Source organism: Cuculus canorus, chromosome 24 (genome assembly GCF_017976375.1).
Source record: "Cuculus canorus isolate bCucCan1 chromosome 24, bCucCan1.pri, whole genome shotgun sequence".
Classification (NCBI taxonomy): Eukaryota; Metazoa; Chordata; class Aves; order Cuculiformes; family Cuculidae; genus Cuculus; species Cuculus canorus.
Window position 1 is genome coordinate 40,934 of NC_071424.1, and position 27,889 is coordinate 68,822.

The following is a 27,889-nucleotide window of genomic DNA, read 5'->3' on the forward strand; positions in this document are numbered from 1 at the left end:
ATTTGTGGGCTGACTTTGGTGCTCTATCAAAGTCACTCCTTTTTGAACTCAGCCCTTCATTAGTTTCCAGAAACACACCCAAATTGTCTCAGCTTGTGAAAACTGGGAGGACATGGGCGCCCCATTAGGTTCCTGATTAGCTCAGGAGTCATCAAGTTCAAAGGCTTGGCGATGGCAGCCTTCCTCCCTCTGGCTTGTCTGGACAAGCATGGTCCATGCCATGGTCCATGGCCCATTTCCAGGCTGGCACAGTCCATTCTGTGGCCAGCATTTGAGCCAGCAGGCAGAGCCAGGAGCGTCTAAACTGTGACTTGCTCGCAGCCAAGATAAAAATACAGCTGTCAGGCCATGGGAGTGTTTAGTGCAGAGTCGACACTGCCCACACCATGACCAGATCTCCTGCCAGCCTTTTAATGACTCATCTGCTATTTTTATTCTACTAGTCTTTTTTTTGCCTGCAAGGGTCGTGATACCTGGTGTATAAGCTGGGTTCACTCGGGGTGCATCTTTATCTGGCACCTGCCAGCCCTTCCTCACTCTTCAATGCTGAGCCACAGCGCTCAGCACGTTTTCTCTTTGCACCCTTGGAACAGCTCTGGAAAAGGCAGAAAGGAACCAAACCCACGCTCATCCTCCCAGTGCTGAAAGAGGCTCCAGGAAAGCTGGGGAGGGGCTCTTGATCAGTGAAGGCAGGGATAGGATGAGGGCATGGTTTGAAGCTGAAAGAGGGGAGATGAAGATGAGATCTTAGGAAGAACTGTTTTCCTGTGAAGGTGAGGGGCCCCTGGCCCAGGTTGCCCGGAGAAGTGGTGACTGCCCCATCCCTGGAGGTGTTCAAGGCTTTGAGCACCTGATCCAGTGGGAGGTGTCCCTGCCTGTGGCAGGGCTTGGAACTGGATGGGCTTTGAGGTCCCTTCAACCCAACCCATTCCATGATTCTGTGATCTAGTGCTGCCCACCTCCTGCTGGAATCTGGCCTAATTTTCTGGGGGGGTTATCTGCCTTTTGCTGGGTTTCTGTTGGGATTTTTTTATTTGGCTGTTTCTGGGAGGGCTGAGAAATGTCCAATTTAAGGAGTCTGGGTCAAATGTCGTTCCCTGTCATCAGAGGGTGGTGTGTTGCTTAAGTGAGCATTTGCCTTTGACATGTCCTGGCTGAGAGCTCAGCCCTTTGCTCAGCAGTCCTACCTGCTTCCCAGCATGTGTGGGAGAGAGGAGCTCTGCCAGCACAGGGAGGGGTTAAATCTGGTGAGTGTCCCCAGGGTTGTAATACCCACCTGTAAGCAAGTTATCCCCTGCAAAGACTCTGCTGCAGGGAGGACGGGCAGCGTGGTGATGCAAGGTGGATGGGATTTAGTATCCTGTCTGCCTGCTCTCCATGCAGGGCTTCCTAGCCGTGTTTGTGCTGCAGCAGTGCTGTCCTTCCTTGTAGGAGCTGGGGTTGGTCTGCTGGGGAAACATAGATTGTGCAAAGCCCAAATCAGCTGTGAGGAATGTCCTGACCCAGCAGCAACAACCACTGCAGGACAGGGTCCTGCCAGGTCGCTGAGGATGTTTTGGTTGACTCATGGCAAAATGTTTGATTTTTTTTGTGTGTTTATGTGTTCTTCTCTAGGGTTCCTTTAGCAGAAATTGGGTGTTTCTCAGTTACCAGAAAAGCGACATCAGCATTTAGGATGTGAAACTGCTTGTTGGGGTTATTTCTGCCCTTCTCACAGAAGCCAGACCTCATCCCCTGCCAGTCTCAGCATTACCATCCCTCCCTCGAAGCACTTTTACCCCTTTCAACCTTGGAGCTGGGTCCGTTCCAAGCATGGCTAATGGGACAGGCTGCTCAGAAGGGAAGAAGGTGAGCGAGGATCTCACTGGTGCAGCAGCTGAGGCACTGGGTTCTCCTGTTTGCAGCTGGACGAGAGAGAGAAGCGAAACCAGGTGCTGCTGAGCTTCCTCCCTGCACTAGCATGTTGGTGCAGAACTCGGCCTTCACCAGGTACTTCCTGCCCTCTTTATTTGCAGATAGAGTGATGGGAAGCAACCAGCTATATCAGCTCAGCTAAGGCCAATCAGGCATTACTGTGGGTGCAGCCATACTCGCCTGTGTCTGGGGAGACTCAGCCCACAGCACCCAGCCCTGGGAAAAAGGGGAGGTGTGAGCCCTGGAATGTTCAGTTGCCTGCAGTGCTCCAGAGGCCTGATGATTTTCCCAGGATCCACTGGAGCCTGTAGAAACTCTACAATCACGTGGCCCAGCAATGGGATGATGATTTGGAGAGGTTGGTGCTGCACCAAGCCCACAGCACTTTGTGCTACAGCCCACCGGCAGCCTCAAGCATCCCTGCTGCTTGCGCTGGCAATCTCCGTTTGCACCAGCAAACTCTGGCGTTCCCAGTCTTTGCTGCTGTAGTGGGGCCCTCACACAAGTTCTGCACCCACAGGGCTGGAGAGGAAATACTTGAAGGGCTGAGCCAAGACCTTCTCTGAGCCCTTGGGGTGTGGGCAGGCACCGGGTCTGGGGTCTGGATGGGCATAGGATCATAAAATGTTTTGGGTTGGAAGGGACTTTTACAGGTCATCCAGTCCAACCCCCCTGCAGGAGCAGGGCATGTGGGCTCCTGTTTGTTCTGTCCCTTGGCTGGGATGGCAGAGTCCTGGCTGGGGACCACGGTCCCTGCCTGCCCTTCCTTCTGACAGACCTTCATCTCCTCCTTCTTCTTCCCTCATCCAGCTCCCTGGCTTCCCTTCGCATCTACACAGTGGCCACAGCCAAACCTTGAGCCCTCAGCAGCCACAGTTTGTACACACCCAAGCACCCCAACAGCCTCACATATGGCTGAGGCCCCTGAAAGTTTGTGAAGGGAAACACACTGCTCTGCCTTTCCAATCCTTGCTCAAAACTGAACCACCCAGTAGAAAAAAAACCCCTTCCTTTCTCCAAAAAGGTCATGAGCAGATGCAAGCGTGTGTGCTGCAGCCACCACATGCCCACTTGCCTCCCGCTCCATGCAGTGCAGAAACTGTCTTGGCGCTTGTGGCTTGCTGTGCTTGGAGGGGTTCCAGCAGCAGATGGGGCAGTCGCTGGTGCTGCTTTTAATGCTGGCTTGAAATGAAAAAATTCCCCCCCCCCGCCCCCCCTCCCCCAACCAACTGTAAAACCTGCTGGCTTCCTTCCCATGGCAGCTCTCAGGCACAGAGTGGGTCCTGCGCAGCCCTCTGGGTTGTTAAATTGCCCAACAGAGAAGAAGAGGGGAAAGGAGACCCCAAAGGGGAGTCAGGGGCACATGCCATGGCCCTGGGAGGGGTCATCCTGCATCCCGAGGAGCAGCTAGAATGGGACAAAAGTGGAGTCTGGAGAAGACCAGCCCTGCAGTGGGTCTCCGCATCTCCTGGTGTGTCCCTAAGGGGCTCAGAGGTCGTGGGGGCCAGCTTACCCCACCTCCTCACCCTGTGACAAGCACCTGGGTGAGGGGCTCTGAGGCTGGGACAGATGGGACAACCACTTTCAGCTGCTTTTTTGTTCTCCACCAAGCATAACGTTGGGAGAGCTATCCCTGTTCCAGTCCCCATCCTGCCCCCCTTCTCTGTGCGGCGGCCAGCTCCGTCGCTCTCATTTATGACTTGTTGGGGGATGAAAGGAGCTTGTTGGCAGCAGCGAGCAACTGGTGCGCGAGGACAACTCTTGCCATCTGTCTGGTGGGGCGTTTTGGGGGGGCCAGGGCAGAGCTGGGGCTGGGGTTTTGTTTCGCATTTCATGCACCACTAAACTTTGCACCTTTTGTTTCCCAGAGAAGGGCTAAGAGCTGGGGAGAAAAGAGGCCTCTAAGCAGCACAGGTCAGGGCAGAGCTCTCAGCTCGCTGGGGCGGTTGCATACGATTCGTATTATGTATTATAATAGTAATTATTGTTATTTGAGGAGTCTGTTGGTGTTGGGCAACCTGGTGTTGAACCTCCTCCATCATCCCCCTGCTGCACCGCACCCTGCAAGCTTGCTGGGCAGAGCGAGGTGCCTCAACATGTCCTGATCCGCAGCAGACAGAAGCTACAGCCGCTGATCCTAGTGGGGTGCATCCCTTGGGGCCCTGAGATGGTGTTGTGCAGTGCCCCATCTCCAAGGGATGCTGCGATCCCATCCCTGAGGGATGTTGTGCCCCCGTCTGCAAGGGATGCTCTGTCCCTGTCCCCAAGGGAAGCTATGCCCCCATCCCTCAGGGACACCATGCCCCTTGACCCCACGTGATGCTGTGTGTCTAGCCCTGAGAGATCCCATGCTGTGGCGACTGCAGGCAGCCAGGATGCTGGGAGCAGCCAGAGGCTTTATTTGCTGCCCCAGAGCATTTTGTGCTTCCTTGTGGGGTGGTGTCTGTGTCTGGGACAGGAGCGCAGAGGCCAGGGCAGGTTCCAGCCGGGCATGCGAGTCTCACCAGCTGCCTGGGTTTTGAGCCACTTGCTTTGCTCATCATTTGCTTCCTGTTGAGCCACCAATCTGGACCCATCCCAGAGCTGGTAGCTGGGATGAGTGGAGTCCCCAGTCCCCAGTGCTGGGGACTGCTGGAGGAGGGCTCTTGGGGCTCCCCACTCTCGCACATCTCCACACCGGTAGCACTGACCCATGAATTTCTCCCGGGCCACATCCAAGCTTTACCCATGGCTACCACCAATATGAATGGGGCAGAAGGAGAAAGATGTAAGAGTGGTGCTGGGCTCTGCATCCCATGACCTGCCAGCTTGTGTTGGGATGCATTGGGGTATCCCTCGCAGGGCTGGTACCCATCCCCTCTGCAAAATCTCTTTGTCCCTGTGGGGATGCCTGTGCCTGCCGCAGCAGTGCAGAGTTCCGTGGGGATGCAGCAGCTCTCTGTGTTGCTGCTGTGGGGGTGCAATGCCCATATGAATGCAGCACCTGCTGAACACAGCACCCGCTCCTTTGGAAAACCGCTGGGAAATGTGTTACTGGGAACTAGCTGTGGGCAGCAATATCCCCAAGCCCTGTGCATCTTTGGCATTCCCAGCTGCCAGATGAAGGGTGAGGTTCATTTTCCCTCTGACAATGCCCTTTTACCAGGGATTTTATTTCTATTATAGCACTGGATAAAACAGAAAAGGGGAAGGACTGGGCTGGAGGGGAGCAGCTGCCTTCGCCGACTTGTTGGCTGCTTTGTTATGAGTTAAAAGGCTGGAATGGGGCTGAAACGCTGACCAGAGTGGGAGGGCTGATTGCTCTGCTCCTGGCCTGGATGAGGAGATTCTGCAGAGGGATCTGCCCCATTCATTTCCCCTCCGGGCTGTCAGCACAGACCATGGCACCGTTTTGGGGTATAAAGCCTGCTGGAGGTGGGGTGGGGGGAGTATTCTACCAAGCTCCACCAGCATGTGGAGGGGGCTGAGATTCTGTTTTTCTTCTTTTTTCCTCTTTGGTGATGGCATCCTGGATCCTACAGATGGTTGTGGTGTCAGAGCAATGCATCCCTCCCTAGCACTGATCCTCCTGGGGCAGGAGGAGTTAGAAAGGCAATGCTGACCTTGGCTCCCCCCAAACCCTGATCCGCAACAGTGAGTGTCTGGCCCAGAGAGCCCCCATGGCCATGCCAGCCCCCAGCAGCTTTAAGGCTGGGGTGCAGGGGCTGAGACAAAGCCCATCTTGATATTTACAGCACGTGCAGCGTGAGCGTGGCGTGTGAGGGGCTGTGGGACAGATGGCAAGGGAAACAAAAGGCGAGGCAAGAATGGGAGCTGAACGGATTGGGAATTTCCTGCCCATCCCTCTCTTCCCTGTGCCTAAATGCTGCTGGGAAGCAGGACTGCCTTTCCCCAGGAGTCCCCCCCCAAGTTAGGCATCCTCCTGGTGTTGGGTGGAGAGACCCAAAATCCTGACACCCAAAATTCTGAGCACTGAAATCCCATCTCTGTTTTACTCCTGATGTGGAGCTGGGAGAGCAGGACCCCTCTTTCCTCCAAGCCTCTGCTCCCCTGTGAAATGGGACCCCAGCTTGCTCCCAAGGGATGCTGAGGAGATCCCTCCCAGCATCTTTTCTGCTGCTTCTGCAGTTTTCTTATCACTTGCCAGCAATATCGCAGCTGCCGTGGGCCAGATCCAAGCAGCTCATTAATAATCAACTTTTATTGCCCGTCACCTCATGAGCATTGCTGCAGATGGCCAGGCGTGGCAGTGGCAGCCGTGACCTGGCCAGCAAGCCTTTTGTCCTCACAACTTCTCCACTCCATAAAGGTTTTTAGGTTAAGTCTGAGAAGAATTGAGCAAAGGGAAATGACGAACAATGTGACGCCAGGTTACACTTCCCCGGGCTGTGACTCACACTGGTTTTGTGAATGTTCAGAGGGTGAATTTGAAGCACAGGGACAGTGCCGTGCCTGGAGCTCACGTTGTCCGTTGTCTGGGGGAGACCCTCCAGCCACTTTAGGGTCAAACCCATTGTCCGCTGCTTTGCTGCTTTCTTGTACTTATCCAACAGAAAAGATTTTGAGAGGTTATTTTTAAATACAAATCCAGCACTTCCTGTGGAAATCTCCTCCTAAGGGTATGTGCAAACAGCCTGGGAAGCATTTGAGGCTGAGGGATGCTGCAAAGGCACGGGAAAGCAGTGAGGAGGGGAAGATAATCTGAGGAAAGAGGCTGGGAAGAAGCAGAGATGAAACTGGGGGGGGGAGGGGGGTCAGGGTAGAAATCCTGCCTGTCCCCATAGGCACCCTGTGGGAGCTGCTGGTTTTTAGGGTCTCGTGTAGGGGGAGCCCCAAGGCCGGTTCCCAAGTCCAACGCCTGTGACCTTGAGCCCCTCTGTGGATACAGGGGGATAGCAGGGGAGGTTCTTTGACATACTACCCAAGAAGAGACCTTCAAAGGAGCCCTTAGTCCAAATATGACTTGGGGGATGCTGCAGCTGCTGGCCCCACAAAGCCTCCATGCTCAGGATGCTCCTCCAAGGAGGCTGGGGAGCTGTTTTTCAGTTGGTTTGGGGTTTCCCCCTCCTTTATGCTTCTCTGTGGATCTAGACAAAGCCCTGCACTCCACCCTCCTCCTTCCCAGTGGGATACAGGCTGCTGAGGCCCCCTGGACCCCCGCACCTCCTCCCAGCAGCAGAAGGAGGAGGGGGGAACAAGCCCCCATCCCTGCTATCCCCACTACAACAAGGCAGTGATTGGGCACCCGTGGGCTTCCCCAGGACCAATGGTATCTCCTCTTTTTCTTCTTGAGGAAGGGGGAGAAACAGAGCAAGGAGTTGCACTGACCCACTGACCCTCTGCCCTCCCACCTCCACCCCAGCTGGTGTAAATCAGAAATCCCAGTCACTCTGCATGGATAAAGCAGCTCCTGGTGGTTACTTCTCCTGGAGTTGCTCTGGTGTCACCAGACCCTGCTGCCAGATCCTTCTTGAGGTGGTTCTCCCTACAATCCCTCTCCTGCACCCCCAGCTCCTTTGGCTCCTGCAGGCTGGTGTTGATTTGGGAAGGCAAAAACTTCAAGGCAAAAACTTGACTTGGGAAGAAGGAGCGGTGTGTGCAGGTGCCTGGGCAGCTCCCATGCACAGGGAGGAGAGTGGTGTTTGGTTAGTTTGTAGGCGGATCCTGCAAACATCCTCCCGTGGTGTTTTTGAAGAGCATGGAGACCTGGTAGGGGCTTGGCTGTATCAAGTTCTGTCCCTGTCCTCCTCTACCTAGCCTGCTCGGTGCTGCCACAGGGAAGGAGGACAATGGGCTGTCCTAGGGGCTGATGGTAGAAAGATTGGAGCTATTCCCAGATGCCAAGAGGCATCTGTGTTGGAGCTGAACAGCTGCACGTCTGTGGAGGTCTGGAACATCATCCCTCTCTGCAGAGCCCACTCCTCCCATGCTGCCACCCTGTGCCTCTGTTGGAGGGAGGCTGGCACAAGTATTGCTTGCTTCTCGCTATCCCAGAAGCTGGGCCAGGTTTGCATCAATCTGAGCCCCTTTTTCCTGGAGGAAGCTGGATTTCACACCGTGTCTCAGCCCAGCTTTGTCCAAGCAAGTCCTGACTGGGGTAGGCACTCCTGGTTGCTGCTCTCTGGGGACATGGCCTTGGGAAGGGAAAGCAAGGGCCACCCTTTTAGCCTGGACAGGACCATATGTGACAGGAGATGCCAACATCTAGTGACACCCTTGAGGTCCCCTCGATTTAGGGTCCTCAGTCCTGGTGCCTCTGGGAGGATTTACATGAATTCAGGGACTGGGATTTGGCTGGGGGAGGTTGCAATGAGGTTATGTGTGTCCCTATGCTGCCCTGGGACATGGGAAAGGGATGGAGTGGGCTCTCGGAAGGATAGAATGGTTTGGGCTGGAAGGGGCCTCAAAGCCCATCCAGTCCCACCCCCAGCCATGGGCGGGGACACCTCCCACTGGATCTGGGGCTCCAAGCTCCATCCAACCTGGCCTTGAACACTTCCAGGGATGGGGCAGCCGCCACTTCTCGGGCAACCTCTCAACAGACCCTCGGGCCAGCCACAACTTCTCCCCACCCTCACAGGAAAACATTTTTTTCTAAGATCTCATCTCCCCTCTTTCAGCTGAAAACCATTCCCTCCCATCCCATCCCTGCACTCCCCAATCAAGAGCCCCTCTCCAGGTTTCCTGGAGCCCCTTTCAGTCCAGGAAGCTGCTCGAAGAGGAGCAGCTGGAGAATTTTCTTGCTTCTCCTCCTGCCTGGCTTCTGCAAGTAACTTGGCTGGAGTTGAGGGGGCTGCTCCTGGCCAGGGCCAGAGACCAGGTCCGTTTGGGCAAGGCTGGTGAGGAACCCCCCACCCTGCCCATGGTCTCTGCCTCCCCAGCTGACACCAACGCAGAGCCAATGGAGCAGAGGAGAGGCCCATAGGCTGGGAAATGGTAACTTCCCTGCACCTCCAGGTCTATAAAAAATGAATTTGTGCATTTTTTTTTTTTTTTTTTAAAGCATCCTCCAGCTCAGCAGTTAAAAATAACCAGGACTGGAGAACATGAAAGCATCCAGAAAATGACAACCAGAAGTACTGTGCTAGTGGCACCACCATCCCTCTCCCAGCTGACACTTTTCCATGTATGTGTTTTCCTTCTGTAAATGTCCTTGCATGGTCCCTACCTGGGATGTGCCAGGAGCAGCAGCTCCTCGGTGTGGAGAAGGAAGGGTATACACATGCCGTGTCTGGTACAACCACTAGACGGCAAATCCAGCCTGGATTATGGCTGCAGGAAGATCTGGTTTGTGAGAGGGGAGGTTACTGCGCTCAGAGCAGCCCAGATGCTCAGCCCCTTGTCTCTTTGGTATTCTTCAGACACGTTTTGTGCAGTTAGAGAAAGGGCTTTATTCACTGGTATGATTCTACAGTTCATGCATCGGTGATAGTACAGGTTTTTTTGGCTTTTTTTGTTTCTATAGTGTTTGCATGCAGTGGAAATGCGGAGGGTCTGGACGACCTCTGCAGCTTCAGAGGTCATCTCCGAAGCCCAGCTGTCCCTTTTGGTTCTTAAACTAAACCATCCAAGGTACCAAGTTAGGTGGGTTTGTGCTTTTGGTGAATTCAAACGTGCTGCAGATGCGTGTGTCACTGTGATTGTTTTAGAAGTGGGAGACCTTGGATGCCTGAGCAGGGAGGGAGCTGGGAGCCGAATGAGTGGGTGGGATGGAGCTGGGTGTGCAGGAGTGAAAGCACCAGAACCTGCTCCATCCCTCGCCAGTGGTCTAGGAAGACAATGAGACACTCCCTTCAACCATGGCTGCATCTCAGGGTGTTTCTCTCCAACCTCAGCAGCTGGCAGCTGCTTGGCTGCGGGAGGAAAGGTTTCATAGAATCATTGAATGGGTTGGGCTGGAAGGGACCTCGGAGCCCATCCAGTTCCACCCCCCTGCCACTTGATCAGGATGTTCAAAACCCCATCCAGCCTGGCCTTGAACACCTTTATCTCTGGAGCAGGGGGCTGAAGAAGGAGGGAAAACAGAATGGGAAGAGTGGGTTTGCTCTTCCCCATCCTAGACTGAGGGATGCTGGCAGCCAGGAAATCTTTACTTGTGTAGCTCCCAGCCTCCCAGATGCTCGTTTCAGTGACTGCTGGCACATGGCCCAGGGTGAGTCATTTTAGATCTGCTGGTTCTGCAGGACCTTCACCTGAACCCCTCCCCTCTGGGGTCAGATGCTCAGTGCCCCAGGTTGGAGGTGGGATGAGCTCTGCCCTCCTGCATCCCATCCAAACCAAGGGAGAAGATGAAGAGGGGTGCAGCACTTTGGGTGACTCTGGAGGGGAAACCGTGCTGGGATCTGTCCTACTCTGCATGGCTGGGGAGGTGGGAAGAGGGAGTGTTTGGGGACAAATGGATCCTTTCCACCTATGTGGGCTGGTGTTGGAGTATCCTTATTGCTCTGTTGCGGAAGCTAAGTCAAACTGTCAAAGCTGCATTAAAATGGTAGTGAGCATCTCCCCAGGAACCAGGGAGCCAAGTCCTGAGGATGAGGAGGGGGCCACATGATGGCCAGGCTAGATCTCAATGACGGTGGCACGTCGCAGGCACAGCGGGGCGTCAGGGGGCACCGCGTTTCGCTTGATCTCATTACCGTCGAGCCGCAGGACCTGGAGCCTAGAGTAGTTCATGACGTCCACCACAGTGCAGAAGCTGCTGATGGAGAATTCTGTGGAGGGAAGAGGAGACAAAGCTGAGCACTGGCTTTGTCCCTGGCTCTGTCTGACCTTCATAGTGCAACTGGTGTTTGGGTGCGATCTGGAGATGGGTCTGAGGGTACCCACCTCTGAGAGCCATTTTATGTTAAGATGGGTAGGAAAAAAAAAGAAAATGCCCTCAAATGACCAACTATTCCTGCAAATTTGGACTAGGCACCGTCATCTCTTAGGCTAAAAGGGTAACTGATGCTCCAAGCTGCAGTCAGAAGCAGCCTGTGAGTTTGCCTGTGCCAGGGTTTGGAAGTGGTGGCAGCACCCTTGGCTGCCTTTGCCCATCCTGGCTAGGGTGCTTGTCGGGAAAAAGCCTAGTGAGCCAGATGGAGTCCGATGAAACATTGCTTTTGATGGAAATTGCCTTTGCAGCCCATTTTGTGAAGCTTTGCATGCTGCAGCCTCCTCCAGCCACCATGGGGACACCCAGGCAGCGTGTCCAAGCAGGAAGACATCCCTGCCCTCATCTGCCAACACCAGGCAAGGAAACTCCAGTCCAGGTTGGGTTTGAAGAGAGGAGATGACTCAAACTCCAACAATTTTGTGCAGCATTTGGGAGAGAAGGGACCGACTAGAGGGCAGCAAAGCTCCAGGCCGGGATGCTGCTGGGGAAGGCAGCGGGATGCTAGAGGACCCCTGCACCCACAGGCTGGAGGAGTCAGGGGACTGCAAGCCCTGTGGTGTGCAGGGCGGCAACCAAGGACCTCCCAGCACGGCTAGAGGGGCTCAACCTTGATGCCCATGGGGTGGGATGTGCCCCCCAAAGAGGTTGGTGCTCCACACCCCGACCCACAGCCCCTGGATCCTCGGGGGGGCTTTAAAGGTCAGTGGCAAAACCTGCAACTGGAGAAAAAAAAAATGACGTAAAGCCTCAGCGGCTCCATGGTGGCTTCACGGCATTTGTGGGCGGACATTAACTGCTACAGATTTTGAAAGCAAACATTTGGGAATCTGTTCTAGGTTTTGTGTTTCTGTTAGTTCTTGGGTGTGGGGTTGTGTGTTTCCTCTGCAAAAGCTGATGGTTGCACTGACACATCCCCATCCCCTGGTTCCGTCCTTGGGGTCTGGCAGGTGAGAGGAGCAAGCCTGGATTTTTCCAGGAGACAGCTTAGGTTTTTTTCCCCCCTCGCTTATTTTTATAAATAGCAGCCCCAGAACAATCTGTTCCTTTTATTTATTTGTGTATTAAGTGGAGTGAATTTTAGTCCTGGCAGAAGATGCTGTGTTGATGGCTCTAATAACTATGAGCTCCCGTCTATCCAAGCCCTGGTGATGATGTGCTCCTTTCTGCAGATCGTGACCCTTGAAGGGGATTTGGGGCTCTGGGCTGTGCCAGTGCCCTGCAAAATGGCCAAAAGGGGCCGGAGAAAGGGGCTGTGCTGGCTCCGAGCACTGCAGACCCCAGGCACTGCAGGGAACGTCCCTGTCCCCTGCATCAGCAATGGCTGGGATGATGCCTGTTCCCATGTGCAGGGACAGTGGCTGCACAGAATCTCCACCTCTGTCCACTTTGTGGTGACCCCTCAGCCTGTGTGTAATGCTGAACTAAAGCTCAAGTGTCCTTCCCAGGTTGTACCTCAGCTTCTACCCACTGCTGGTTTCAGGCATCTCCAACCAGAAGATGCTCAGGCCTCTGATAAATGCTCAGTGAAACCAGTGCAATGGCTCTGTGGATCACATGAGAGCGTTCAGAGATGGGAGCTTCTCAGCCCCAGGTGTGTTGGGACACAATGGGCCCCATTCCTGCCTTGCTGAGGACCACCTAGAAGTCTGAACTGCAGCTTCTTGCTCAAACCAGTACCCCAGATAGTCTCTCCTGCAGGTAGGCACAGATTCTGCCCCCCCCAACTCTCCATCCCTCTCTTGCATGACCACCCCTTGCACGACTGTGCTTTGGTTGACATTTCTGCTCACCATTGATTTGGTTCCCTTGAAGGTAGAGGTTCTCAAGGTTGGTGTTGACCCGGGGGATCTTCTGGAGCCTGTTGTAAGAGAGGTCCAGCTCGAGGATGCTGCTGCTGTTGAAAGTGTTGCTAGAAAGACCTTGATTTGTCAGGCTGTTGTGGGACATCCGTACATAGAGCAGCTTGGGAGAGACCTTGAAATAGTCATCAGGGATGGTATTGATGTAGTTGTACTCTAGGTAGAGCTGTTCCAAAGCCATTGGGAGCCCATCAGGGACTCTCCTGAGGTGGTTGTAGCTCAAATCAGCAAGGATCAAGGACTTCAGCCCTTTGAGGGATGCTCCCATCTCAAAAATGAAGTTATGGCTGAGGTACAGGGCTGTGAGGTTCTCTAGACCCTCTAGAGCATTGGAGGGGACCTTGGAGATCTGATTGTAAGACAAGTGGAGCTCTCTCAGGGACCGAGGCAAGGGGCTGGGCATCTTGGTTAGGTTGTTATTGTTCAAGTACAACCTCTCCAGGCTTTTGAGCTTGGCAAAGACCCTCTTGCCCATCTTCTCACTGGAGATCTGGTTGTTGTGCAGTGCGAGCCATTCCAGCTCCGTGGCATTATCAAAAGCCCCCTCCTGGATGGCAGTGATCTGGTTGTTCTGGAAGTAGACGTATTTCATCCGCGTAGGCACAAAAGGCAAGTACCTCAGGTGCCGCGTGTCACAGTACATGGCTGATGAGAAGTTAGGGGGGCAATCACACTCTTGGGGACACTGCCAGGAAGAGGTTTGCTGAGGTTCAGGGACAGGCTCTGCCTCTGTCTCCGGAGCTGGGAGGTAAGAGTACACGTATGGGGTGTTCTCATCCTCATAGTAGGGCATGTAGTTGTAGGAGGACATCCGGGACTGCCTCATGTAGTACTGTAACCAAGCCATGTCTTCTTCTTCATTGTACTGGCCCAGGGAGGCTCCACAGAGCCCAGCAATGATCAGGAGAGCAGCCCAATGCATGGTGTTGATGCTGGAGGGATCTGGGTTGGGGAGAAATGGAGAGGAAACCATCAGCAGTATCAGGTCTGATGCAAGGGCGAGAGCCAGGTGAGCTGCACCCCACAGCCCGGGAATTCAGCAGGGTAGGATGTGGTTGCAGCCCTGCCTAGGATTGGTGGCATCTGGCAGCAGAGCTGGAGAAGCAGGGAACTGGAGTGGATCCTACACAAAAAAGTGTGGCTGCAGACATGTTCCCTGCTTGCAGTTATCTGATCTTCCCTCTTTTCACCTCAGGCCTGCTAGAAACCTCCATCTCAGTGGATAATTTCTTGTGAAATCTTTACTTAAAGTCATAGAATGGTTTGGGTCAGAAGGGACCTCAAAGCCCATCCAGTTCCACCCCCCTGCTGTGGGCATGGACACCTCTCACTGGATCAGGGGCTCCAAGCCCCATCTAGCCTGGTCTTGAACCCCTTCAGGGATGGGGCATCCACCCCTGCTCTGGGCAACCTGTGCCAGGGCCTCCCCACTCTCACAGCAAAACATTTCTTCCTAAGAGTTCATCTCAATCTCCCCTCTTTCAGCTGAAAACCATCTCCCTAGTCCTATCCCTGCACTCCCTGATCAGAAGCCCCTCCCCAGCTTTTCTGGAGCCCCTTTCAGAACTGGAAGCTGCTCCAAGGTCTCCCCAGAGCCTTCTCTTCTCCAGGTTGAACGACCCCAACTCTCTCAGCCAGTCCTCGTATGGGAGATGCTCCAGCCCTTGGATCATCTCTGTGGTCTCCTCTGGACTCGCTCCAACAGATCCATGTCCTTCCTGCGCTGAGGACTCCAGAACTGGACACAGAACTCCAGGTGAGGTCTCTCCAGAGAGGAGCAGAGAAGCAGAATCCCCTCCCTTGGCTTCTGGTCCCACTTCTTTGGATGCAGCCTAGGACAAGGGTGGATTTCTGGGCTGCGAGCATACATTGCCAGCTCATGTTGAGCTTCTCACCCACCAGCACCCCCAAGTCTTCCTCAGGGCTGCTCCCAATCCATTCTCCACCCAGCCTGGATTTGTGCTGAGATTGCCCTGACCCAGCTGCAGGACCTTGCACTTGGTCTTGTTGAACTTGATGAGGCCCACATGGGCCCACCTCTCAAGTCTGCAAAGGTACATCCGGATGGCTTATGGGTATTTTTCTTACAGCTGAGTAGAAGATGGAGATAGGGCCACATGGTTTGAGTTTGTGTGAGGTGAGACATCTCTACCCCAGATTGCCTGGGACTCACCTGTGCTGGTTCTACATGGGAGGGAGGAGAAAGGACTTGGCCACTTACTGGCCAAGTGGAGGAGAGCAGTAGCTGTGAGAACAGGTTGATGGAACTCAAGGCATGTTTCTATGCAGCTATATTTATGCTATGCTCACTGGTGGCATGATTCGCTGTGAGTTTCATCCAGCATTCCCTTCCCCCACAAAAACGCAGGATGCTCGTGCTGCTCAGGACTGATGTAAATCCTGGTAAACAAGTTCTGCCTTATTTATGAAATGAAACCACTTTCAAGCTTAGATTTCCACAGCTCGGTCCCGACACAAAAAGGGGCAGCATCTGCCAGCTCCTTGAGGCCAGTGTGACCAGGGAGAGAAGGAGCCATCACCAGACCTGGACCCTGCTGGTGAAATTCTTGATGATCTCAAAGGTCTTTTCCAACCTTGTGATTCTATGATTCTGTGTAGTGACAGGTATGGATGGGCTTGATGATCTCAAAGATCTTTTCCAAGCTAGTGATTCTATGCAATTCAGCCTGTTGAAGGCTGACATCCAGAAGAGAGCAAGGCTTAGGGCTTGGAGCAAGGCAAAGCTCTCCCTGAGCCCCTCGGCTTGGTGTGGGCTTTGCAGCCGCCCCATGGTGCTGACAGGAGGACTCCAGCTATGACCATTCATTTTGACTCCTCATCTTGGGGATAAATGCGCATCCAGAGAGGCCTGGAGCGAGACAGCTTGAAATGCCTCCAGGAAACACACAGGGCTATGCTGCTCGGAGCGGGAGAGGAGTTGCTCCTGCCTGCTGGATCCTATATACGTGGCTGGGAGGCTGTGGGGCTGTCAGTTTATCGCTGCCAGCTCTGCTCTGGCAGCCGCAGTGCAGGCAATGTGCAAGCACAGGCCAGTATCCTTCCTTGCCGTGGGGTTGCCCGATGAAACCTCGCCGTGTCTCCACCCCACCGTGAGGAGGGGATGTCCTGCCCAGCAGACAAAGAGGGCAGAGTTTGCTGTGAGACGGTGGCTGCGCTGCCACCGAGGCACCCTGGCAGGCTGCTCGTGCTGGAAGAAAGAGGGATTGAGGTGGTGGCAGGCACACATGGCTCCCTTGCTTTTTCCTCCTGTCCCTTTCTTTTTCCTCCTCTCTCTCCTTTCCCTTCTGCAGGCTTGTGCAGCCAAGGGGCAGATGAGACGTGGTCCTCTGGGATGCTGCGTGTAGCAGGGGATCTTGGCAGTGGCAGAGGAGTTTCTTCTGCTCCAGGGCACTCTGCCTGCTGAAATACCAAAGTTGCCCTGCTCTGCATAGGGGCTTCTCCGCCCATCAGAGCTACTTGGCAGCCCCTTCCCAAGGGGCCCCTCTGTGCAGGGCAGGACTGATCCACGGGGTCCCTCCACCCTTTCTGGTAGCCCCAGAGCCTGTCCTTAGCAGACACCACTGCCCCTTGCTTCATTTGAAGGTTGCTTCTCCCCTCCCCAGTGGGCTTCAGCCCTGTTTGGGGTGAATCTGAGCTGAGCATGCTGGCCACGAGATCTGTGTAATCATCAGCCATGCCACACGCTGCCAGGCTAATGGGGTCAGCTCCTCACCCTGAGAGGGACCAAGTTTTGGAGCTTGTAGCAAGGAGCAAGGGGCTTGTAGCAAGGAGCAAAGGGCTTGGAGCAAGGGGCTTGGAGAAAGGTGTGAAACCAGCTCCCTCTTCCCCTGCACCCCAGCAGATGGGATGGGCAGAGTTGTTCTGGGCAGGGACATGGTGAGCAGGCACTGCCCACACCTGGGTGCCGAGAGCTGTAGGTGTCCAGCTCCCAGCCAAGCAAGCAAGGAGCAGCCGGAGAGGCAAGAGACATGAGGAGCAGGAAAGGACTTCCCTGCTGTGGTGGCTTAGGAGTGCTGGCTTTCAAGCTGATGCCACCCATCTAGCTCGCGTGTGCTTTGCACGGCAGCTGCCTGCCCACTGAGGCAAGGGTATGGAAATCAGGCTTCAGAAAAACCAAATAATAAATATAGAGCCGGACTTACCAAGCTAAGAGCCTCCTTTCCAAAGACTTGCTGCTCTTCTCCAGGATCTCCTGTGTGTCAAGCAGCATGTGAGTGTGTCTCCGGATTTGCAAAGCCTGGTGCCTGCCCTAGATGCCAGATCAAATATTGTGCTTGTAGGTCACGGGCTCGGCAGATTTTTTGGGGAGTGACCTCCCAGCAGCAGCCAGTTTGCAGGAGAGACTGAAGAGACCCTAATGCTGCCTGGCGATATAAATAACCTGCTTTTTCTTTCCTCTCTCTCTCTCTCTCTCTCTCTCTCTCTCTCTCTCTCTCTCCTGTCTTTTCTCATAGGAGTGTTGGCACTTTTCAGGCTCTCTCTGTTTAACAAGTTAGTGGAATTTGGGATGTTGTTTTTAAAAGGGCTGTTGTTAGGTCTTCTGTGTTTCTCATCAGGAAGCGATGAGGAGGCCTTTAGCCAGATTAAAAAAGATCTGATTTTGAGGTGCTGAGGATGTGGTTCTTGGGGAGAAGCGAGAAAGTATCTTTAACTTTTGCAGTACCAAGGAAACTCAAGCTGCAGCCTGGGCTTCTTCCCCAGGAAGCCTCAGTTTACGCAGTCCTGCCATTAAATATTTAGGATAAACATTTCCATGAACGATAAGGCTGCAGCATCCAAGGTAAATAAGTTCCCTACCAAAGGGCCACTGTGACAGCAGGAATTTGTCTGCAAGTTGGGAGGAAAGAGATGCCAAGCTGGCATTTCTGCAGGCTGTGCCCATCTGCCTGGGATGGGGGGTCCCTCCTGCAAGGCTGACCCTGAAGGGGGTGTCGGGGGACAAAGCAGGGGTGAATGCGCTGTGGGTGACCCATGGTTGGGCAGAGACACCAGAGCTCGCAGCTCTCCCTGTCACAAGGCTCATCACCTCCCAATGCCAGCCTTGGTCTGGGTGGTCCTGCAAAGCAAGGGAGCAGCAGACACTGTCACAGCCCCCCCAGTCCCCATCCTGGCTCTCTGTGTGCTTCAGCTTTGAAGACAACTCTTCCAAGGCTCTCAAAGCATTTCCTTCACTATAAAGGGAGGAGCCTGACCACCCATTGCCATCCTGTGCCCAGCTCCAGCAGCATGCCCAGGTCTTCCCAGGAGCCTGGAGTTACTTAGTGAAGCTCAGCAGGTGCCAGGCTCCCTCTGAGCTTGTTTTTCCTTCCTTTCCATCTAAACTTCCCAGCCAAAACATCCTCTTCCCCTGAGAACCCTTGCAGAGATCCTTATCTCCCCAAGGTCCTTGTTGTAAGAAGAAGGAATGTGTGGGGTTGTTGGCGGCCTGGATTGCAAAGGACACGCTGTACAGTGGGGACTTTGCCAGGAAGCCAGTCTGTTTGGGAAGGAAGAGTGTGCCTGGAAAGCACAGCTTGCCGCACCACAGCTCAGGGCCAGGATCTGCAAGGAGAGGGAAGATACAGAGAAAGCCTTGCCTTCAAGCGGGAAAAGAGGACAAGAGGTTTGTGCTGCCTGTCTAAAAGGAGCTAAAATTCCAGTAAAGTGGAGTGGGAGCTTTCATTCAGCTGGTAGCACCTCTTCTTCCCCACCGAGCATTGCCATGGCAGCTTGCAGCTGCGTGGAGCAGCTGGAGAAGGGCTCCCATCGCGGGCAGGTAGGTGGTTTGAGGTTCTGGGTTGATGCAGAGAATGACCCCGCTTGAAGGGATATGTTCTCTCTTCCAGGGACACTAGTGGGAAGGGTAGTGGCAGCCAGTTGCATCTGCTGCTCGGCACTTGGATGGTGTCAACCAATGTCACATCTCTGGCAGCTTGAGGTGTCCTGGTAGCCAACAGCTCAGAGGCTTTTGCAGGACTTGAAAGTTTTTCTGGAAAAGCAAATTGTCCCCAGCTAAGTTAGATAAGGACTGGGGTCTCTCTGCCTTCTGGAAGTTAATAATATCCATGCCTCAGGATGTGCACCCTTTGGGGGGAGGCTGTGCCAGGGCACCCACTGGGGTTGGGCACCTGCTGTGGATGCCAGGGGTTGATGTTCTCATGGGGGATGCTGAGGAGCACTCTCTGCATGAGCTGGCTCCAAATTGTGCCATTCCCTGTGGCCACATCCCCCTTCACCAGCCTAAACCAGGAAACAATTATGTGTTTAAGCTCAGTTTGTAGATTCCCTCACAGACTCCAGGACTTTCTATTGAAAGTTATCCTGAGTGGTTTAGGATTATCTCACGGAAGTGAAAATTTACTAAAGAACCATGTTTATCACTTTTTTTTTTTTTTCTCCATCCACCCTTGAAATCTCATGCTCCAGGTGTCCAGTATCTTCAGTGCTCCCTTGCTTGGTCTGTTTGCCTGGTGCGAGGTAGACGTTGGTAAGTCCTCAATGCTGCTGCTCATTTCAGTGCAAACCAGCTCCTCTTGGTTTCCAAGTGACTTCCATGAAACCTTTCCAACATCTCCCCCTCTAAATACTCTTCCTCTTGCTGATGGTTCAAAGCAAGCCCTGAACTGGTGGCAGGAGCTGTGAACAGGCTGTCCTGCTTGCCCGTCAATGGTCCCAATCAGTGCATAAACGCCTCTGGAGCAGTTATTCCAACAGTCACAGTCTGCATCTTGTCAGAGCCAGACAGATGCCTGTATCAATTTGCTTTGGTTTTCTAAACCAAACTGATGTGAACAGTGTCTATTTTGGTTGGGTTTGTTCCAGTTGTTTTGGTCAAATTCTCTTAAGCTTTGTATTTGTAACCACTAAATCTGGCCCGAGTTTGCCTTTAATTTGTAAATCCTGTGCTCGGAGACGGGAGTGCTATCTTCTTCATGGATGAATGCAGGTTTGTCAGGATGCTTTTGGCATGTGGACTCTGTGCTTCACAGCATGACAAAGAAACAAAACTCTGATGCTCCTGCTAAGGCTAGAGCTCGTTCTGCCTGGATGAAGGGAGAACTGTTAAACCTGCCATGAGCATCCAAAACCAGCGACTGTCATAAGCATGGCTACTCCCGAACAGCTTCCCTTTTTACTCATGGAAATATTATCTCTGCTTCTTCCACGTTTCCAAGAAGTTTCAGCTCTGCTGGAGCTGTTGGCTGCTCTGTCCTCCTACTCATACTATTTTCTTTAATTTCCATGGCCCTCCCTGTGCTGGGAGGGGGTTACCAGTCCCACTGGGCTCAGGGTGCTTGAAAATAGGGCTGCTTGTGTAGTGATCTCACCATGCTCTGCCCTGGCTCCCTGGCAGGTCCCACTTGTCCCTCAGCACTGATGAGACCCCCACCTCAAATCCTGGGTTCAGTTTTGGGCCCCTCACTTCAAGAAGGGCATTGAGGGGCTGGAGCTTGTCCAGAGAAGGGAACGGAGCTGGGAAAGGGTCTGGAGCCCAGACGTTCTGGGAGCCGCTGAGGGATCCGGGGCTATTTAGTCTGGAGATGAGGAGGCTGAAGGGAGACCTCATCACTCTTTGCAGCTCCTGGAAAGGACATTGTAGTGAGGTGGGTGTTGGTGTCTTCTTTCAAGTGACAAGGGATAGGATGAGAGAAAATGGCCTCAAGTTGTGCCAGGGGAGGTTTAGATTAGGTATTAGGAACAATTTCTTTACTGAAATAGTGGTGAAGCCCTGGCAGAGGCTGCCCAGGGCAGTGGTGGAGTCTCCATCCCTGGAGGGTTTAAAAAACCTTGAGAGAGGGTTTAGAAGGCACGGTAGTTTTGGGCTCATGGTTGGACTGGATGATCTTAGAGGTCTTTTCTAAGATGACCCAGTGCCACCCCCAAGTAATGCTCACTGTCCTGTGTGAGCAGCCCTGCAGCCTCTGTGCCCCCATCCTTGCTCCCAGCACACCCATCCCATTGTGGTCTGGCAGTGCCCAGAGCCGGGTTGTGTGATAGCCACAGGATCTGTGACAGCCTCCAGATCTCTCAGAGATGGCGAAAGGAGAGCAAACCCCAAATTGCCCCTCACCCTCTCCAGACGCTGTCTTTGCGGTGGCACTGGAAAATGCTAGTTTGGCTGGAGAAGACTTTGCCCCAACCCACTGTAATTACAGACTGCCTTTGGGGCTCTGGAGCCTCATGTAATAAATCCCTGGTCTGTCAGGGTCTGCGGGTTATTATGGGGTGGATTCAACCCTCCCAGCACTCAGACCTAGGAATGTTCCTGCGGCCTGTTCCACAGCTCCCAGACCCATGGACGTGGCTCTGGATACCCGATGGTCTCAGCATCTGTGCTCTGAGCCCCTTCCCTGCAAACCCAAGATGATGAATTTCTCCAAAACTCTGTCTACGAGCTCTGGTGCCTCTGCCCTTGTAGCGTGGCTGGTGCCCTGGGCTGTGCTGAGAGAGGATGTCTCAGCACAAAGAGGGTCAGAGCCTATTACAACCACCATAAGATGTGTTTGAAAAGGTTAAACGCTTAATTTGGAACAGAGCTGGAAACTATGAAGCATTTCCCCACCCCATCACTCCCTTGCCTGTCCCTGGAGGTATGCTTTACATTGCTAACATCTCCATGGCTGACGCAGGCTGGTTATGAGCATACAGCAAAATACCTCTGAGAGCCTCCGGGTTTTGCAGAGGAGCCAGGAGAGCAATTTGTACAAGATTAGCCAAGAGCAAAGCCACTTGGGAGGAACACGACAGAACTCCCAGCTGCGAAGATCACAAAGTCCCATCAGGTGTCACAGGCTCTGCTGCCGCCGTGATTTATTGCCTGTGCCCAAGCTTTGTGATGTGGGTGTTTGTCCACGACTGCGTGGGTATTGCTCGGTTCTGCTTGTGGGTATTGCATGGTCTTGAGACCAAACCTGGCAAGATGCTGGCATCTTTTCAGCCCCTCTTGTGAGACTGCTGTGCTCTGACCAGCTGCAGCCTGGCACAGGACCTGCCCCTGCTCCCCAGGGTGATTGATGTCCCAATGCAGAGCCCCTGTGCTCAGGTATTGCAGGAGACAGCAGCTCCACTGAGCTGTGGCAGCATCTTCCAGCCCCTTGCTAGACCTTAGGAGGGGTCAAGGGCATGGGAAGCCCCAGGACATTTGCCTGTGGTGACTGCTCTGTGCTCTGAGGCTGAGCAAGGTGTCCCACCAGGTCCTGGCTGCCTCTTCTCTTCCCACCATGGCATCAAGGTAGCTCTGAAGGCTGCCAGGCACTGGCTGCAGCTGTCCAAGGAGCAGAAGGAAAATATGCAGTGTTTCCTTGCTCAGAGCCTTCAATTCATGTTTTCAAAGGCCCTTTGAACGCTTGGCTCCTTTCTGAAGCCTTCCAGCCTTCCTGAACAAACAGCAGAAAGGAACAGGTTCATTCCAGCCTATTGACTGAGGCTCCTGGATGGGGAAAATCTCATGTCATGTTGCCTACAAGGAGGGAGCCTTAGAGCCTTCTTGCAAAGTGCTGAGCTCAGGGACCCCATCTCTGTCTGTCCCTCGGTCCCAGGTCCCTCCAGCTTTGAGGGCGTGGTGCATACCTCCTCCTCCCACAAGGTGAGCTTAGTACCCAGCCTCTCTGCAAACAGGGTTGCAGACACACTGAGAGACAAACATAAACCCATCTAAAGATTAATAAATTATAAGCGGCAGTCTGAGCTGCATCAGGCAGCAAACAAGGAGAGGGTCCTGATGCACAGAGCTGCACTGCTGGGGATCCCTCGCAGCTCAGCGGGACCAGCAGCGAGGAGCAGGCTGGACACCCTTTGTCCTGGGGTGCCTTTAAACCCACACATCTGTCATTGCTGTTAAATGATGTTAACGCTCTTAAAATGTACAGCTGCCCAAATCTACTCCCCTGTTACTGAAATGCAGGCAGTCTGGGTGGCAGAGCTGCTGGGTAGGGGTGAAGACAGGGCCTGATCCTGTCCTGCTGTGCCCTTTGCAGCTGAGGCCAACCCTGCAGCGCTGGGATGGGCACCTCAGCCCATCCCCAGTGCCTCATGGCTCCCCCCAGCTTCCCCAATCCCCCTGCCTCTGTGAAGGTCATACCACTGAACTCCTCTCTCAAATGGGGCTGTTTTTCTCTCTAAAGCATCTGAAATATGGGAAAAAAAAGAAAAGCGAAACATCAGCTGCCTGAGAAACCCATTAACGTTTCTGCCTGGCTTCTGCCACCTGGCTTCCTGTGCTAGCAAACAAATCAAACTGTCCCACTGCCCACAGCCTCTTCACCCTGGCATCGTTTTGCGTGGAGCAGAGCTCAGCCCTGCCGTGAACCTCTGCCCTCCTCTGCCCTGGCTCCTGTCACTGTGCTTGGACCTTCTTCCGAGCTGCAAACTCTCCTCCAGATTAAAGGCAGGCATGGTTTTCTTTCTTTTTAAGAGCAAAAAAAAGCTTTGGAGATAAACAGGAGCAAGAAGCAGGGCGTGGGCGTCTGCTGCTTTCACTGCTGTTCAGCTGAATTGTTTGGAGGAAAACTTGAGATCCTAGTAGCACCTTTGTAATTTAGGGGGATAAAAAGAGCACCTAGAAGGAGGTGGTGGTGGAGGGACAGGAGCATCTCCTTAGGTTTGGGGTGGTGATGCCCCTCTTTGCCATGCCCCAAGGCTTTGGTGTGCATTCCTTGTGCCCTGTCTTTTTCCCCTGGAGTGTGGGCACTGGGATGCGGATAATGCCTTGCAGCCTTGTGGAGTGGGGCCAAGCAGAGGCTGGGGTGGTGAGGGGCTGCTGGGGGTCCGTGGGCAGCTGCAGCAGAGCTGGGGGTGGGCTGGATGTTGCAGAGTTCAAGTGGGTGCTGTCAGCCCATGAGCAATAATTAGTAATGATCAAAGCAGCTTCTTCCCAACATCCCTGAATACGGATACTTGGAAAGCTCAGTGAGCGGTTTGGCTGCTGGCGGGGAGAGAAGAACGCCCGCTTCTGCCTGTGGGCAAGTGCCTTGTGCTGGCAGATGTCTCCTGGGGCTGAGCTGCTCCCAGGACCCCCCGGAACCAGTGGGGAGATTTGGAGGGGCTGGGGGTGACAGAGCTGTGTGTGGGTCGCTGGTGTGCAGGACATGGCAGGGCTGCACTCCCAGCCTGGCATTGACCAGGTCTCCATCACTGCATCTCTGCAAATCCTTCCCTTTGCAACTGTGTCTGGGAGCCCCAGAACCTCTCCCTGTCAGCCTCGGTTTTGTTTCTGCCTTCAGAGAAAAAGGGAAACTACTGGCAAGCTGAGCCCAAGAGTTGATCCCAGCTGCTGCAGGACCATGCAGTGGGAATGGGGAAAAGGGGATGCCTGGTGCTTTGGGAATGGAAGGGCTGAACCTGAGCCATGGGTCTGTTTTTGGGGATGCTCCCTAAGCTCCTGTCTGAAGGCAACCATCCTCTCTGCCGTCACACACAAACATGCTGTGTGAGCATCCCACTGTGTCAGGGACACGGGACATCCCTGGGGATATGAAAACACCGGAGGTGTTCCCGATTTCCCCAGGAAGAGCCAGCCTGGTTGTGGCTCAGCCCCAAGAGTGGTGTTTGCTGCCCTCCTTGAGAGAGGCGAGGAGAGGAAAGGGGGTGCCCGAAGCAGGACCAAGCTAAATACGGGGCTGAAAGGTACATGGATTATGACTTCCCAAGGATAACACCAAGGAAAACAGCTCCTGCTCTAAGGATTTCCTTCCTTTGTTAGGTTTCTTTTGGGAGATCGCTCCAGCTCTGGCTATCCCTGCTGACAGCCAGCTCCCTCCCAGCCAGTACCGCGCTGGAGGGAGGGGTTGGCTGCCTGCGGCTTTCCTCCTTTTCCCTGGAAGACGGAGATGCTGATGTGTAAGCTCTGGGTCTCTTTGGCTCCCCAGGTCCTCCATGGCTGAAGCAGTGACTGCAGAGAGAACACAGCCAGGAAGCCGCCCCTATGGCTGCTGCTGAACTCCTCCATACATTTCCGCTGCTGTCTGCCTGTGCTCGGTGGGAACGTGCGTCTCCAAAGCAGCGTAGGGATTAATGGACCGTAAGGAACAGGGCAGATCTCACCATGCTGTCCCCATCCTGGCCGGCAGCGGGTGCAGCCCTGGAACAGCGGAGCTCCAAGCCAGCTCCACTCCAGCATCTCCTCTGAAATATCCTGTCTCAAAGTGATTTTACAAGCCTTTACTTCCAGGGATCTTGACCTTTTGATTTATAAATCAGCTGTGTTATTGAACAGATGAATAATACATGATCACACCCAGCCCTGCACTAAGCTCTATGTGTAAAATTTAATTAATCCTCTCACGTAACACACCCAAGGGCCAGTGATGAATTGTTACGCACAGCTTGGGCTGCCAGTCTACCCAGAGCATCCCAGCCCCAGCATCCCGCTCACCCCAGGTGGCTTTCCCTCCAGCAATTTTTTTGGATGCTTCTCTCTCTGGGTGTTTTAAAGGGGAAAATTCCCCCTTTGCTGTGGAACTGCTAGAGGAAACCCTGACAGCATTCTATCCCAAAGTATTTCCTCTGGGAAATAATATTGGCTTTTTCTTTCCCTGACATTTTCTTGCCGTGGCTGTTCATAACATGAAATCCTAAGTAAATGTCTCCATTCAGGTGGGTTTAACAGGTAACCATGAGCAAACACTATCACTGTCGGTGCAACCTCCAGGAGATCCCCAGGTATTTAAATGGGAATCAGCCCCAAAGGTGGCCTTGTTCCCAGCATGGTCCTTCCCTCCAGCTACTGCATGGGAGGGGTGGGAACAGGTTTGCTTGTTCATGGACTCTGGGGTGAGTTTTGGAGCTAATGTGATCTGGCATTGGTCCCACATGGATGAAAGCTCTGCCTGCTCCCACTGGCAGATAAGCCAGTCCCTGGTCGCTGCCTCTCCCCATCTGAGCACGTGGTGTTTCAGTGAAAGCGCTGAAAAATAAACACATTTCCTTATAACTCCAAGCACACAAATGTTACCCTTGGCTGCACGTGAAGGGCTGGGCACCCTGGGACTGAAGGGGCTTTTGTTGGGGAAATGGCTGCAAGAGCAAGTTGAAAACTCTTTCTAGGTTCCTCTCCCTGCCTCCTTCTCCCAACTTTTCCCTGGATGGCAGAGACGATCTGGAGGGATTTACAGCTCTCTCCCACGGCTGCAGCCTGCAGGGCTCAGGGAGCATCCCCTTCTCTGGGGCAACAGCTGGAGCCTCTTCACTGTAAGCTCCTTCCCAGCTTTTCTCCCTCCTCCTTGCAGGCTGTGGATGCCCTGGGCTTCCTCCTCTCTCCCTCCCAACCCTCCCAATTAAATGTTTCCAAGTGAGATTGTCTTGAAGTGTCTGCAGCTTCAGAAATTCCCTGCAGGTTGCTTCTGAGGAGTGGTTTCAAAGGCTTCCTGAGTCCTGGAAACAATTTCCAGGCACCGAGGAGAGGACAGTGCCAGCCCCAGTCATGGCTTGGCAGACGGTCCAAAGAGCCACCAGGCTGGGATGTTCTCTGCCCATCCCAGCCATGGAGGGACAGCTCTGGTGTGGGGTCCAAGGGATGTCAGGCAGCACAATACTTTCAGGATGAGGTTCCAGGCTCCTGGATGCAGCAGGATGAATGTTCCTCAGCACAGCCTCCAGATGTGCATTTAATTCCAATTCAGTCATGTTTACTGTGAGACCGTAAAGCCGTGGAGTGCTTTTGGATGCGTTTCCGGGGCTATCCTCCAGCTTCTTCCCATGCATGGCTACCATCTCCTGCCACCAAACCCTTCCCTTACTGTTTATTTGTCGCACTTAATCAATACAAATGAGTTATGAGCCATGAATGGTCCCTGATCCCAGTGCAAATCTCTGTAAAACAGAGATCTCTGTAAAAAAGGCTGGAAAAGCCTTTCCCCAGTCTTTGGCTGGTTCGCTTTGTGTGTTTGCTGGGGGCTGTGCTGCTCCCCTCTTGGACACCGGCTGTACCTGCTGGGGGTGGTGTCCCTTTGTCCTCTGGGTGCTGACAATCCCACCCACAACACGTCCTGCACTGGGGTGGCTGGCAGAGACCCCCTAGGAGCATCAGAAGGCACCTCCATCAGCTAGAACATCATCACTGTTTTTCCTTCTGTGCTGTACTCATAGCAGTGTGGCTCTGCCCTCATCTGCCTCCCCACTGATGTCCTCACCTTCCATGCCTGCAAGGGCCATTCCCTGAACTCCTCCCTGAGTCAATTTTTAACAACCCCATTTATATGTGTTACCACTGTCCTACACAGAGTCCCTGATCGCATTTGGCAGGTTGGCCAGGCTTGAAAACCCTCAACTTTCTCTTGCGAGCTGTATCAATATTTATTTTGAGTCTTGCATGAAACCTGCTGAACCCTGGTGGTACATTTGCAAGTGTCATTGTTTGGGGATTTATCGGATGGTTCCTTATTGCAAACATCAGGGAGGCTGGTTGTGAAGCATCAATGATTTCCTTGAAGGAAAACAGCTGGATCTGTTGATGTGGCCATCCATCCATCCATCCCAAGACACCTCAAGCAACCCCTACTACCCCACGTGTGCAGAAAGAGGGTACAGGGGCAGGGATGAAGGTGGGTCTACCATCCATGGAGATTCATGGGATGTGCCTGTTGGGTGCTGGGGATGGAAGAGGGGAACAAGGGACTGAAGTGGCAAATGTGGTGCAGCCATGGCCATGCTGCACACACCAGGGCAGCCGCCAGAGTTGCTGGCAGGGACCAAGCTGCTGGCGAGACACAGCTGGATGGCTCCACTTTTTCCAGGCCTGTGTCTTGGTTTCTCTTCATTTTATGTGTTTTTATTTCCTATTAAAAGCATTCTGCCTCATTTCCTCCATGAAAAACAAGGCTCTTTCAGCAAGATGAATTCCTCCAGGTGCAGCAAAGCTCTGGGCTGCACTGAAAAATAAACAGGCTGTGCAGGACACAGTCATTTTCTCTCCTCTCCCTTCCTTGCCCCACTTGTCCCTCACTGCCCCATGGACCCTGCTGCTGGTGCTGGGGTTGGCTCAGGGCTGAGATGCTGCATCCCCTCCCTGGAGACAGAAGGACAGTGTGTGCTGCACACAGACATCCGTTGGGCCGGCACTTTTTGTGCCTCCCCTTCTCTTCCAGTAACCTTCCTTGTTTCAGGCAGGGTTTGGTGGCAGCTAAAGGAGGAGGAACCAGCAATGTTTTTCCAGGCTGCTGCTTCCCCTTGCTGTGTTAGGAAGATGCTAGGGATCACAGCAAAGAATCTGGAGGCCTCTCGATCCCCTGGCATCTGCAACACT

At 53.6% G+C, this 27,889-nt stretch overlaps 1 protein-coding gene and 1 long non-coding RNA gene across 4 annotated transcripts; one reads left to right on the forward strand and one right to left on the reverse strand.

Annotated features, from left to right (window-relative positions):
* Nucleotides 1–1,618: 1,618 nt before the first annotated feature.
* LOC128854432 (uncharacterized) lies at nucleotides 1,619–27,314 on the forward strand. 3 transcript variants are annotated; one of them, XR_008453533.1, is made up of 6 exons: nucleotides 1,619–1,989; nucleotides 8,918–9,040; nucleotides 14,259–14,404; nucleotides 17,124–18,424; nucleotides 19,075–19,135; nucleotides 24,516–27,314. It is a non-coding gene; the product is annotated as an uncharacterized LOC128854432 (long non-coding RNA). The 3 variants fall into 3 exon arrangements; XR_008453532.1 differs by lacking the exons at nucleotides 1,619–1,989; nucleotides 8,918–9,040 and adding exons at nucleotides 11,059–11,488; nucleotides 12,270–12,487; XR_008453531.1 differs by lacking the exon at nucleotides 8,918–9,040.
* On the reverse strand, nucleotides 9,069–17,097 carry FMOD (fibromodulin). Its single transcript, XM_009562060.2, has 3 exons — nucleotides 16,812–17,097; nucleotides 12,580–13,590; nucleotides 9,069–10,625 (listed from the first exon to the last, which is right to left on the reverse strand). Exons 2-3 carry the CDS (start codon nucleotides 13,568–13,570, stop codon nucleotides 10,474–10,476), a joined length of 1,143 nt encoding a protein of 380 aa, XP_009560355.1. The 5' UTR covers nucleotides 13,571–13,590; nucleotides 16,812–17,097; the 3' UTR covers nucleotides 9,069–10,473.
* Nucleotides 27,315–27,889: the final 575 nt, after the last annotated feature.

Coding starts and splice junctions, on each gene's coding strand:
- FMOD (XM_009562060.2), bottom strand. CDS start 13,570: ATGCATTGGGCTGCTCTCCTGATCATTGCTGGGCTCTGTGGAGCCTCC. Junction 10,626..12,579: donor TCAAGGGAACCAAATCAATG/GTGAGCAGAAAT, acceptor TTCCCTCCACAG/AATTCTCCATCAGCAGCTTC.